The 13,347-nt window shown below is 54.8% G+C and overlaps 2 protein-coding genes across 2 annotated transcripts; both read right to left on the reverse strand.

Moving 5' to 3' along the window:
- Nucleotides 1-512: 512 nt before the first annotated feature.
- On the reverse strand, nucleotides 513-4,417 carry FCN3 (ficolin 3). Its single transcript, XM_016219176.2, is given in 9 exon segments — nucleotides 513-754; nucleotides 1,569-1,585; nucleotides 1,587-1,701; nucleotides 1,793-1,904; nucleotides 2,949-3,076; nucleotides 3,291-3,323; nucleotides 3,566-3,610; nucleotides 3,955-4,050; nucleotides 4,330-4,417. Coding segments are annotated over 9 exon segments (876 nt in total).
- A 3,546-nt stretch (nucleotides 4,418-7,963) lies between these two features.
- Nucleotides 7,964-11,132, reverse strand: CD164L2 (CD164 molecule like 2). The gene is made up of 5 exons (XM_016219579.2): nucleotides 10,989-11,132; nucleotides 10,384-10,551; nucleotides 10,218-10,289; nucleotides 9,636-9,680; nucleotides 7,964-8,112 (listed from the first exon to the last, which is right to left on the reverse strand). The coding sequence occupies exons 1-5, from the start codon at nucleotides 11,074-11,076 to the stop codon at nucleotides 7,964-7,966; spliced, it is 522 nt and encodes a 173-aa protein (XP_016075065.1). The 5' UTR covers nucleotides 11,077-11,132.
- Nucleotides 11,133-13,347: the final 2,215 nt, after the last annotated feature.

Below are 13,347 nucleotides of genomic sequence, written 5' to 3' on the forward strand. Positions count from 1 at the left end.
CCTTGGTTTGACCCTGAGTTTAAACCAGCTCCTGGTGGAACCTGTGAGAAGAAGCCAAGGGTGAGAATTTGGTTTACAACACAGGCTGGGGTGGAAAACAGATAACCTAGAAAGGACAGGCTTGGGCAACAGAGAGGTGAGAAAGCTGCAATTAACAAAAAGCCACCCACTTGCAGGATCCAGAGGGCCCAAGGGCACTGTCAGGGAATGCTTGAATTCCAAGTCCTTCACTAAATGTTCCCCTGGCCTTGGCCTGTCTGCCTCCAGACTTATGAAGCTGACCCTTCCATCTTCTTGACTAAAAGAAGTCTTCCTTGAATGGAGCTAAAACCTAGGTACCTACTCTGCCCTCTTTAGTTTTTCCAAGTAACTGGAAGAGTCCTGCAAGCCAGAAAAGGGTTAAAATTATTTTATTTTTAAATATGAACAGAACAGAGGCAGTTAGCAGTGGGGAGTAGCTGAGCATCCGGAAGCTGTACAGGAGAGATAAGGGTGCTCATTGCCAGGGTGCCCTAACGAGGCATTATGCAAACCCTGCGGTAAGGGTGGCCCACGCCGAGGCCTGAGGACCAGTCCATGCCATACTTGTGGACAGTGGTGGGGGACATCGCATAGCGTCTGTTGAGATTAGAGTGATAGCAGGCTTCGTACCACCAGGCACCATGGACAGTCACTGCGCACTTGTTCTCACTTGTGTCATGGTCAGCGTCACAGGTGCTAAAGGACTTCCCATTGTGAAAGCTCAGGGAGTCCCCTGGCAGGGAGGGAATGGGAGGCACATTGGTGCTGGCACCATGCCTGGCATCTCTGAAGAGATGACCCCACAGGAGCCTCAGAGCAACTGAGAGGTGGGTGTTATCAGGCCCCATGAGAAAGCAGCAGTACCAAGAAGCCAGGGTATTTGCCGCAGGGTACTCAACTGGTCACAGGGGCATGGGGACTTGAACTCGGGACTGTGGCTCCAAAGCCCCCAGGTCCTCCCATTGCCTTGTCCCCTCACAGAATCCCCAGCCTCCCCCTAGCTCCTCTGTTTCTTCCTAGCTCCCATCAGCAGCCTGAGCACCTCTGTCAGGGAGAGCTGAGAGGGACTTCTCAGGTGCCTGGACAGGAAAGGGGGCTCCCCTGAGGCAACACCTCATAATTACTTCCCTCTTTCAAGTCTCTCCTCAACAGTTGCTGTTTCTCTGAAAAATGCATGCCCTAGTTCCTCTTCCAAAGCAGATAATGCTGGCAGAGCCTCAGACAGTGCCACAGCCTCCCTCCCTGCCTCTGTTGATTTTACAGTGCAGGAAGCTGAGGCTCTGACATGGAAGGGCCTTGCCCAGGTCACATAGTTAGTAAATGACAGAGCTGGATTCAAATTCACATCTGTTTGCTTCCAGAGCCCAAATTCTTTATTCCTGTACCACCTTGGCTCATGAGTGCCATTTCTTAGATGAGGACACTGAGGCCCACAGAGGAGAAGGAACTATCCTAGGCCATTATGGAGGCAGTGGCAGTGCTGGGCAAGTACCCAGCCTCCCTCACCTTTTCCTCTTACTCCAGGGCCCCACCTTAGGATTGCTCACCTGCAGTCCCTCTAAGACTTGCCCAGCACCAGCTGGTAGTGACCTGCCTCCCCAAGGAGGCAGAAGGACCCGTAGTAGGCAAAGGTGCAGTGGCCGTTGAAGTCCTCCAGCTCCAGTCACAGCTCCCAGGTACCTGGGGGTGGGGGGCAGGGAGGAGGAATCCTCAGACCCCAGAATGCCAGAGGAATGCCCCTCAGGCTCCCCGGGCCCTGCTGGGAACTTACCCTGGAGAGTCTCATCCCCCAGCCAGAATTCAGACTCCTGACTCCCCAAACCTGCTTTGCAGGACCAAGAGTGGGAGAAATCCACAAAACCATCCTGTCGCCTCTGGAGCACCTAGGGAGGCAGAGAAGGCCAGCCCACCGGCATCACTCTGAGGTGTGGGCAGACACTCCCTGCCTCTTTGGACTGAGGGTTTGTTGACCTAGTGTGCGTCCAAGTGAGCTTCGCCTGTGACTATACTGATGAACTCTATGTTCTCTTATTAACTTTAGTGTCAGGAAAATAGTTAGTGACACTCAACTTCACACCAAAGTCTTGCAAGCCCTGGAGGAGACTGAAATGATAGAAAAATCGTTCCTGCTTTCTGGAAATGGTCAGTCCTGCTGGGGGTCAGATTTAAAATAACTTGCTTTAATTTTCTACAATAAGAACCAAGATAGGTCACCTCCAGAGGCCCAAGCTGGACTCTTTGCCTTACCCATACTTCCCTTCAAGCCAAGCAGTCCCCAGGCTCTGTAGAATTTTCCTCCTAAATATCTTTCAGCCTAAGTGCTTCTATTTCCATTGTTGCCACTGCCCACTGTCTTCTCCTGTCTGGACCTCTGAAGCCCTCCTAACCTGGGTCCCTGCCTCCACTCTTGCCCCGCACTGCAGTGCATCTTCCACATTCCCATCTTTCTAAAGCATACATCTGACCTGGCAATTCCCTGCTTCAAACTCTCCCATGGCTCCCCATTTACCTCCATGATCCTCAGTCCGTGCCCTCCATGAACTGGCCTTCGCAGAGGCCTTCAATCCATGCTTGACCCACACCAGTATTCCTCAGCCGACCACTCATACCTGCTCTCAGCGCACTCACATGGCCCCCCACAAACCCTCTTGTACTGTCCTGCCTCCCTGGGTTTGTCTTTCCCTCTACCTGGAATGCTCTTCTGCACCTCATCTGTTTTGAGAATTTCTGCATAGCTTTCAAGGCCCTGTCAAATGTCACCTTGTCTGTGAAGCCTTCTCAGACTTCAGATGGCCTGGGAGCTGAGTAAACTTTTATCAGTGAATTACTCTAAGAAATGCCTTGGCTCCAGTGGGCTCTGACTCCCCCTAGGGGCCAAGGGGCAGAAGTGCCCACTGGGCCTGGCCTGTGAGTCTTCTGACACTCACCAGCCAGCCACCTCCTAAGGTGTCCGTGTCACAAAAAACTGGAAGGGCTCTGTCTTCAGGTGGGCACAGGTGGTACCAGCTGCTCAAGGTGGCATCCCAGCTCAGCATCTCCTAACAGTTCCTGGGGCCTAAAGAAGGGGAGATGGACTGAGGGCGCCCCCAAGTTATGCCCCACCCCCCACCCCATGGGCAATGGAAGAAGCTAAGAGTGGGACCTCAGGAGCCCTCTCTGCTCCTTCAAGTCCCTGAAAGGGGCTCTGGAGGTGGACCATGCCTGGTGGTCCACTAACACCCCAGCACAGCCTGGTTCCAAGTTCCTGGCTCCTGTGAAGGCTACCTCACCCTTCTGGCACCAGAGCAGGTTTGCTGGATCTCCTGCCACATGGAAAGACCAGGTGTTGGTTCCAAGGTCTGAGTACCCCCGAGGGGATGCCTGCAAACCACCAGAGAGGAGAGTGCCCAGGCTCTTCTCCTAATCCTGCCCACTCCTCAGCCTTCCATCCCCCTGCGGGAGGGCAGTCACACCCAATGGCTGAGCAGCAGTCCCGCAGGGCTCTCTCCCTCTCTAGCTGAGGGACAGGGCAAAGAAAGAAGAGGCCCAGGCCCCACACACTCACTGGGCTCACCCTTGGGGCCCATCTTGCCCAGTGGTCCAGGTTGCCCTGAAATCCCAGAGACAGATGCTGTAAGTCCCACTCCATACCCAGGGTCAAAAACAACAGGGACTTGGAGCCAGAAGTCCAATACCAGCTGCACCCTTCACTGACTATAATTTTGGACAAATGACTTATCCTCTTGGAGCCTCACTTTCCCCGTCAGTAAAATGGGGAAAACTCTCTACCTACCTCATAGAGTTGATCTTTGGATGCTGGGTGCCCAGTCTGGAGCCCAGCACACAGTAGGTTCCTGCCCCTTTGTCATGGCCTCTTAGCATAGACAGTTACTACTGCACCGCCAGCCTCCCCAGTTTACCCCAGGTCCCTGCCTGCTCCCTGGTATCTCTCACCTTGAGGCCCTGGAGCTCCCTTCTCCCCGGGACTTCCTGGGGTTCCAGGACAGCTGAGCGGGACGACAATTTTGCTGGCTTCCAGTTCCCTGGGTTCTGCAGGGAGACGCAGGGCTGGTTGGGCACAAAGTAGTCATAGGGGGAGTGGGCATGTCTCTCTCTCCCAGACCCCTCTGCAGTTCCCTTTCCATCTCCCAGATTCTAGCTGTTGGGATACTTGCCTTCAAGAGTTTTCAAGGCTTCACACTGTTTGCATCTATTTACAGAGCCCAGATTATAAAATTCCCACCCTCTCTTTGAGGCTAGTGAGCCTGCGTGAACACCCAGGGAGGGAATGAGAGTGAGTTGGTGGGAAGGGGCACCCGAGGACCCTACCCTGACAGCTGGGGTGGTCCTCAGTCCTCAGGCACACAGGCTCCCTGAGCAACAGGAGCAAAGGGAGTGGAGTCCGCAGGAAGCCCATCTTGCTGGTGCCCTGGAGAGGGGATGATGCCAGATTATAAGGGCCAGGCTGGTGGAAAAATGTGGAGAAAGGCTTCTGTCCATTGCCTCTCCCCATGGACACTCCGCGCAAGTTGGAGCCAGCAGGAGGTGGGGGCATTTCCTCCCTCAGTCCCAAAAGAATGGGTATTATCCCTGCCCTGTTCACCCAGGATGGAGTCTGACTTCTGACCTGGCCGCCAGAGCTCCCCAGCATCTCTCCAGAGCTTTGCATTCACAGGGGACTCTCCACCTTTGAACCTTAGCTCATCCCGAGCCTTCCATCCAGAATGCCTCTCTCTTCATCTCTACTATGAAGCTCCGCCTGTCCCTGAAGTTCCAGCCCTAATGTCATCACTAGGAATCTTTCCCCGGTCCTGTCAACAGTGTTAACGACCGCTGCTACCATTGGCACCTACTGCACTCCACAAGTCTGCTGGGTGCAGCTTGTGTGTTGCCTCTGATCCTTACACAGCCCTGCTCACAATCATTGTTATTGGCCCTGGGTTATAGGCCCGGCACAAAGCAGATGTGGAATAAATACTGGTTAAATGAAGGAACAAGGAAGGGAAACTGAGACCCAGAGACGGGACATGGCCAGTGCTCTCTCTGGCACTTGTATGCCCAGAGCCATAGAGATTTTGCCTAAGCCACATGCCCCCACCAGAGAGAGGCACCCTTAGCAAAATGACTTCATGCCCACCCTCAAGTCCCTTGGGGAGCCCCTGACTGGGCCTAGGGAAGAGCTGCTAATATAGGCCAACTGCATGAGTGGCCCAGGCAGTAAGGAGGCAGCAGCCATGATCCAGATGTGAGGAGTGAGGTGTGAGCTGGAGAGGGACCTCAGGTGATAGGGGAGGGGAGGGGAATCTCATTCGTTCATTCATTCATTCATTCATTCATTCATTCATTCATTCATTCATCAAACCCTCCCTGAGGGCCTCCTCTGTGCCAGACCCAGAGCTTGTGGGGGTCAGGGGGGTTGAGGTACAATGGGGCATCAGGAAAGGGGGAGGCCAAGTTTGCCATACCAGGTGGATCCATGAGATGGATGCTCTGAGGTCCCGCAGTTCCAGTTCTGGAAATCTGCCCTCCCCAAACTCTCCCACTGGTGTGCCAAGATCTGTGGGCAAGCCTGTTTATCATGACACAATTTATAATAATCAATGTGGAAATGACCCAACTGCACATTGATGGGATGCAGGCAAGTAAGTTATCACCGTGTGGACAAGTCATAGTGCAAATCTGATGACAATGAAAGGGGCAAAGTTGCAGAACAAAATGTATAGCACTTTGCATTTAAAGAAAGCTAAATGTAAATTCACAGGAAAAGGTCTGAAAATACTGTGAACCATAGTTACTTCTGGGGAGTGAGACCAGTGGGATAGCAATTCTCACTCTTTATATAAACTTCTGTATAGTCCTTTTGTTCCTTACAGGCATTTATTACTTTTGAAAAAGAAAACATCCAATGAAGAAATTTTCTTAGCTGAGTGGAAAGCCAGCAGGAGTTGGGGGCATTTCCTCCCTCAGCCCCAGAGAATGGGCATTATCCCGGCCAGCTTTTAAGTGCTGGTTGGAGAAGCGAGAAGCCAAGGAGAGTGAACCAAGCAGGAGACACTGCATGTGCAAAGGCTTGGAGGAGAGAGGAAGACAGGCTGTGTAACAAGAGGTAGATCCATGTGGCTGGAGGCTCAAGGGGAGGCTGTCTGAGAGGATTGTGGGCGTTGATTGAAGTATGTGCGTGTGAGGAGTGGGTGGGCTGTTTGTCATGTGGATGATGGTGTGATATGTAGGCAGGTGAGCCCTCTGTGAGGCCAAGGTATAGCCGGAACTACCTGTGGACTTCCAGCAGCAGCTGGAGACCCTGCAGGGAGGCTAAGCCTGGAGAAGAGGTACAGAGGCTCTGCTGCAGCTGCACAGCTGGAAGGGTGGGTGGGTGCCCTGGCATGAAGCCGATGGGGCACATGCACCTGCTCTGAATCTTCCCCACACCCTACTGAGATGGACATTGCTGTTACCCCACTTTACAGATAAGAAAACTGAGGCCCAGAGTTATTAAATAACTTGCTCCAGTTCACACAGAGCAGTAGGCTCCACAGGCTGAACTCTCAGCCATTACTCTATTGCCTCTCAGCTTCCTAGGACAGTCCTGGGGCTATATATCAGACTCTCAGCCACATGCCTGGTTCTGAGCATGTGCCCCCTCAGTGGGAAATGTTATTAGTCAGGGAAGACTTCTGGGCCCAGGGATGGGGGGGTGAAGGGTGGGATGAGGGCATGAGTGGGGCTTCCCAGGAGGGCCTGAGTGAGGAAATGGCTGTTGAAAGTTCAGGGGTATCTCCACCTTGGCCCTGGGGCAGAGACATACCGTAAGGAGCTGAGAGAACCTTGAAGATGCCTCTGCAGGGGAATTCTGAAGTTTTGCTCACTCTGGAGCTAGAAAAACCTGGATTCAAACCCCAGCCCTGCCCTGTCCCACTGCGTGATCTTGAGGAAATATACTTACTTTTCTGAGTCTCTGTACTCTCATCTGTAAAGGGGCAGGGAAGGGGGTTAAAAACGTATAACAGATGAAAATATTTTTAAAGGTGACAGCAACAGTCCAAGGCTGAATTCCCACTAGGAGGGGATAGCGGCCATTCCCTCGCCCCACCCAATCCACACACAGTCCAAGACACGGGACACAAAGCACAGCGCTGGAAAGAGTTCCTTTATTTGGGGGCAGTTCTCAGGCCACGTCAGTGGGAAGAGGCAGGCACAGAGCCAGTGCCAAGCAGGGGGTCCGGAGGGGGCCCACAGGGATGACAGATGAGACAGGTGGTGGTTGAAGGATGCTCTCAGCTGCAGATACCAGGCCCAGGTACTGACACTGAGACTGCTCGGTGCCTTCAGGGGCCAGAAATTGGTGGCCAAAGTTTTTCCCATCCCCAGTGCCCCCAAGGGGGCCCAGCAGGCAGCCTCTTCAACCTCCTTCCCCTCAGTGGAATCCAGGCCTGAAGGGGGTCAGATTCTGCAGAGGCCAGACAGAGAGGGCACTCAGGGCAGTGGCCCTGCCTTGGCAGGGGCCAAGGACCCCACCCCCAGAGAGCAGCAGCAGCTGGAAGAGCAAACACTTTAATGGAGGCTGCAATGACCCGCCCCACAGCACACACGGCACACAGGGGCCTTGGAGCAGCTCCCCTTCCAGAGGAAAACCAAACCGCACACACAGCCAAGGTCCTGCCAAGGCCACAGAGCTGCAGGCCAAAGTCTCGCCTAGGCTGTCACCTACTGGTTCTCCTCCCTGCTGGCAGCATGAGGGGACAAAGGCAAGTGGGCTCAGCTGGGCTCTCAGACACCAGGCCCAGGCTGAGTCAATACCTGGCAGAGAGAACTCCAAGACTGGAGGAGGGAGAGGGGTGTGGCTCACATGGGGGACACTGCTAGGGGGTCACTGCCCTTAGGGCTGCCACTGTCACTTAAGGGGACCTGAGGGGCAGGAGTGGGGTGGGGGAAGTGAGCCAGACTCTGCAGGCTGGTCAGGTACTCACAGTGTCTGGTAGGTGCTGTCCTTGGCCTTGAAGAAGCGCACCACAAAGAAGGCCACTGCCTGTAGGCTCAGCACCAGCACGATGCCTCCAATGAAGCTGGCCCCATCGAAGCCAGGGCTGTGGGCCTCAGGGACAGGAGGACTGCCTGCAGGGTGGAGGTCATGGCAGGACACTGAGGACCAGGATCCCAGGCCTACCCCAGTAACCCACACAGGTCACCTGGAGACGCCGGTCCTCACTATGGGAGCCTGAAGCAGCGGGCTTAAAAGTTCAGCCAGATCTTGTGGGCAGTTGGGAGGTGCCTGGTGGGAGGGACAGTGCCCAGCTGGGGGCCAGGGCCCTGGCTCTGCTCCTGAATTGCTCTGTGACTTGGTGCTTCTCACACCCTCTCTGGGCCTCTTGATCACATGGACCAGATGGCAACTGAGCTCCCTTCCAGACTCCCTCTCCCACACTGGCCCAATAGAATGAGAGTGAACCCAGAACTCTGGCATCCAGACCCCTTTCGACTTTGGGTTTCAGGTTTCAAAGCCCAGATACAGATGATACGATTCCCTTTCAGGACTTCTGAGACCCTGGAGCTACCCCATGTCAGAGCCCTGACTTAGAAAGGGAAGGAGCAGAGGAAGAAGCAGTAGCCCACACCTTTACCTACCACAGAAAATGGGGACTAGATGATATATGTCAGAGGGAGAAGCCAGGCTCTGAGGCCCAACCTGACTAGAGTCACCTCACAGTTAGGATAGAGCCAGACTTACACAGTGTCCCCTAGCCCCTTCTCCAGCCCCACTGTAGGGACCATAGTTGTTAGGCTGAGCCTGGGCGGCTCCCAGCTGTGCCACATTAGCCATCAACTCTCAACAGGGATTTGATTTCAGGCCCTGGGCCCGGTGCCCAGGACAGGGCAGGGCTGGTGGTGGGAGATCATTCTGGGGCAGTGGACACTGGGCCCTGCTGGGAGCTGGGTCCACATCCTAGAGGGGGTAGCTTGTGTAAGGAGGTCTGAGAATATGAAGGGCAAAGGGTGGTCCCAGCTGCAGCTCGGGGAGCCCTTTCTGGGGGAAGGGGAGCAGAAGAGGAAAGAAATGAGCTGCACAAGACTGATCTGGGGCTTGAGCTGGAGGGAGCTGAACCATCAATAATTCAGCCTCTGAGATCACGTTTCTGGGTTTAATTAACCAAGAGCCTCTTCAGCCATCCCTGCCAAGCCTGCTGAACTCCAGGCCCTGAGGGGCAGCGGGGGCCAAGGGGTGGGGTTCTTGCCTCTGTTCTGCCAGGAATCTGCTTTGTGACGCTCTCTGGACAGTAGGTGGTCACAGTGGACATCTCATTGGCAATCTGAGCCATACACCCTCAGCACCAAGCAGAGGTCCTTGAGGGGGTCACTCTGAGTTCTCAGAAATGGTGTTGCGGAGAAGGGATTGAAACCATCATTTCTTGATTGCCTTCCTTGCATCAGACACTGGACTAGGTGCTACATACCCTTTCATAAAATCCTCACAGCAACAATGTAAGGTGGTACCCAACCAATGTTACAGATGTGGAAACAGGCTCAGAGGGAGAAGTCACAGGTCTGAGGTCACAGAGCATGTCAGTGCCTCAGCCCAGCTCTGTCTTTCCCTGCACCTCTAGTCCTGCCACTGCCCAGTTCCCCGAGGCAGTACCTACCTGTTGTGATTGTCTTCGGTTCATAGGTGGGGTGGTGGTGGGCAGCTAGAGAGACAGGAATCCATAAGAACCCAGCTTTTCCACCCCCTGACTCCCATAGAGATGATCCCAGGCCTAGCCAACAGCTGGAACTCTGACTCAGGTCCTCTGTCCCAGGTCCAGACCCACCCAATATACTTTCAGGCCTTAGCTCACGCAGTTCCTTCCACCAGATGTGCCCTCTCTCCATCCTGACCTTTAAGTGTCATCTCTGATGCTACCTCCTCCACAAAGCCCTCCCCTGTTCCCTTCTGAACTTCCAAAGTCCTCACTATGCTTTAAATGAGAAGAGCTAACTCCCCCACCCCCTCCACACCCCTGTCCTGGATCCTCCATCTGTACCAATTTACAGATGAGGAAACAGGCCAGAGAGGGGAAGGGAATTCTTGGTGAGCTAAAGGCAGAACTGAAACTGGACCCAGGTGTTCGTAGGCATGGTCCACTCCCCGAGAGAGACAGATTTCTCCTGGAGGGCAGGCTCTGGCTAGGGACACCTCAGCCCCCTTCCCCCAACTTGGCTTAGGCCAGCAGGAGCCCCCTTACCTGGACATGACTCTGAGTGGTTGTAGACAGAGCAACCTTCCTTGACCACCTCAGCTTGGTCCACACAGTGTCCTGGTGGGAGAAGGTGCAGGGGAGAGGTTTGGGGGGGCAAGGCCCTGGGGTTCAGAACGAGGGCACTCAACTTGGGGTGGGCCAAACTCCATACCTGGCTCCTCGGGCTGACATTGTTCCCACACGCAGCCAGAGAGGTTGTGCGCTCTGTCCCCCTCCACACAGTGCTCACAGAGCTTCAGCTGTGTGCAGGTCCCTCGGACAGCTGGCCAGATATTCATTCGTAGCAGGGCTCCCCGCCCAAAGCCTCGAGCTCCTTTACCTGGGAGTGGGGTGGAAGCAACTCCTTGAGTCTGAGCTGCAACCCCCCTTCCCCATTACTGTGGTTCTCACCCTCTGCACATATACACTCACCTGGATCCCCTAATCCCCACTACCTACCTGGAGTTTCCACAAATATGATAACACACACCTAAAACCTCCCTGACATTCACCCAGAGTTCCCTCCCTTTGCATATACCTGGGGTTCCCCAGATACATTTGAAGCTGCGTCCCTCAGACACACCTGAGGCTCCCTACAGTATACATACACGGGGCTCCACACACAGCTAGAGCCCCCTTTACGCACCCCTGGAGCCCTACACGCGTCAGGAAGGTCCCCTTTCGCCCCCTACCCCGCCCCTCCCAGCCCAGACTGCTCCTGGGTGAAAGTCGCGCTCCACCTGCCCCTGCTCCTAACCAGACCCTGGCCCGCGTTACCAGCCACAACGAGCTGGGCACACAGGAGGAGGCAGCAACAGCCACCACAGAGCGCAGCCCGTAAGGCTCGGGGTCCCGGCAAGGCCATGGGCGCCGGGGCGGGGGCTGGGGTCGGCGGAGAGCAGGTGTGGCGCGTCCCTTCTGGACTCGGCTCCGCCAGGTGGTGGGGAAGGAGGCCCGGGCGTTGGGGGCGGGGCCAGGTGGGCGGGGCCAGTGGCGCAGCCAGGAGGGGCGGGGCTTGATGGTCCGGGGTGGAGCCGGATAGGGTGTGGCTAATGGGCGGGGTCAGGTGGGGCGGGGCTCGGACAAAAGAGGGCGGGGCCCAGGACTGGAAGCGGACCGGGTCGCTGGAGGCGCCCCCGCAGCAGCTTTGCAGAAACTGCTGAGTAGCGAGCTATCCCTCCTTCACAGGTGAGGAAACTGAGGCTCAGAAAAGGTGAGCGACTAGAGTTAGTGGCAAAATCTGTATTTGAAGCAAGGTCACTCTCCTGCCTCCCAGGGTCGGCGCCGGCGGGGCCTTGTGGCGTGCACCCTCCATCCAGGCCCCACAACTGCTGACCAGCTTCCTCTGGCCCCTAGGCCCTGGCTGTCACCTGGCTTTGATCTTTGCACCCTCCTCTCTTCTGCCCCTCAGCCCACCATGTCTGCCTCCAAACCACCACATCCTCTGACCAAGTCACAGGTCTGTTACTGGGGCAACTGAGCCTCTTCACAGTTTTCCCTTCTGTCGCGGCTCCCACCCTGGCACCGACCTCTTCTGGTTCTTCTCCCACCACAGCCACCTCTCTGGTTCCTTAGAGGCTTCCTCCTCTTCCTCTTCTTTCTTTTTTTTTTTTTAATTTTTAGGGGCGAAATTTTTAGGGCTGCCTCCTGCACGCCCCCTACCGGGGATCGGGGATCCAGCGGGGCATGTGTCCTGATGGGGAATCGAACCAGCAACCTTTCGGTGCACAGGACGATGCCCAACCAACAGCCACCACGGCCAGGGCCTCCTTGCTCTCTCCCCTCCTCCTTTTCTCTTCCGCTCCCTTTCTTCCCACCCTGCTTCTCCTTTTCCTCCTTCAGGATCATCATTGCTAGTGGCCCAGCTCAGTCCTGAGCCCTCCTAGGGTCAGCTCAGTCATTCCTTTGCCATCAGTGCCCATTTGAAAGCCCACAAATATCTCTCCATCTCCAGCCTAGTGTTCACTCCCCAGCTGCCACACCCGTAACTAATGATACATAGTTAACAATTATTGACCCCTAACTATTAGCAGAATGTACATTCTACTAAGAGCTTTTATTGCAGCTTCTCACCTAATGTCCCACTACCCTCTAGGTATGGGTTTTGTTAACCCCAAATTGCAGGTTTCGGAAGTAACATCACCTACCCAGGGGTACACAATCACAACGGGAGGGTCAGGATGTAGCCCAGGATCCAATGTGGCCAGAGGCTGCTCTCCCCTCTGCTGTGCCTCCTTTGGGTCCATCTGCTTCCTGGGCATCTCCACCTGAGTGTGTCTCAGGCCTCTGAAACTGCCTGGTCCCTCTTCCCCACCCAGAGAGGCCCCTTCATCCCCTAAGACACCGGATTGGAAACCACGGTCTCATCTTTACCCCCTCCCTTTGTCTCCCAAATTAAAATCCTGACTGGTGTGACTCAGTGGTTAGAGCACACTGAAGGGTCAAGCACTCAATGCCTGGTCAAGGACACGAACCTGGGCTCATACAGGAGGCAACCAATCAATGTGTCTCTCTCACATTGATATTTCTCTCTCTCCCCCCCTCCTCCCTCTCTCCCTTCCATTCATCTAAAATCAATGGAAAAATATCCTCATGTGAGGATTAACAACAACAACAACAAAAATCCTGCAGATTCTGCTTCTACATATCTCCTTGGTCCTACTCCCTTGTCTTCTCTTTGCTGGCCTCACTGCCTCTCAGCCTCTGGGCCCTTCCCCAAGTTGGCCCTCACAGTGCAGTGCTCTCCTGAAACCATGGATTTGACCATGTCACTTTCAGTTCATAATGGCTTGACCTCCACAACCCTTTGATACCTGGTCCCTCCAGCATGTCTTGGGTTCACCCCAACACCTTCCTACTCTCCAAGAAGATAGAACAGCCCCTCCCCAACACACCTTGCCTTTTATACTTCCTTGCCTTTATCCTATAGCTGTTCTGTCTCCTGGAGGGTCCTCTTTCACCCCTGACTCCATCTGTCTGGCCAACTAATCCTTCATGACACCACTAAAGAGCCACCTCCTGCAGGAAGCCCTCTGTCACTGTCTCAAAGCAAGACTGAGCTGCTGCAGCACTCGTCCCAGCTGGTAGATCTGAATCCATCTGCTTTCCTGCACCAGAGCCCTCACCTCCTCATCAT

Source organism: Miniopterus natalensis, chromosome 9 (assembly GCF_054644295.1).
Source record: "Miniopterus natalensis isolate mMinNat1 chromosome 9, mMinNat1.hap1, whole genome shotgun sequence".
NCBI classification, from domain to species: domain Eukaryota; kingdom Metazoa; phylum Chordata; class Mammalia; order Chiroptera; family Miniopteridae; genus Miniopterus; species Miniopterus natalensis.

Excerpts from the sequence above, each read along its gene's own strand:
- CD164L2 (XM_016219579.2), bottom strand. The coding sequence starts at position 11,076 with ATGGCCTTGCCGGGACCCCGAGCCTTACGGGCTGCGCTCTGTGGTGGC. Across the intron at positions 10,290-10,383 it reads ATGTCAGCCCGAGGAGCCAG|GACACTGTGTGGACCAAGCT; the intron begins GTATGGAGTTTG and ends TTCTCCCACCAG. Across the intron at positions 8,113-9,635 it reads ACCGAAGACAATCACAACAG|GCAGTCCTCCTGTCCCTGAG; the intron begins GTAGGTACTGCC and ends TCCACCCTGCAG.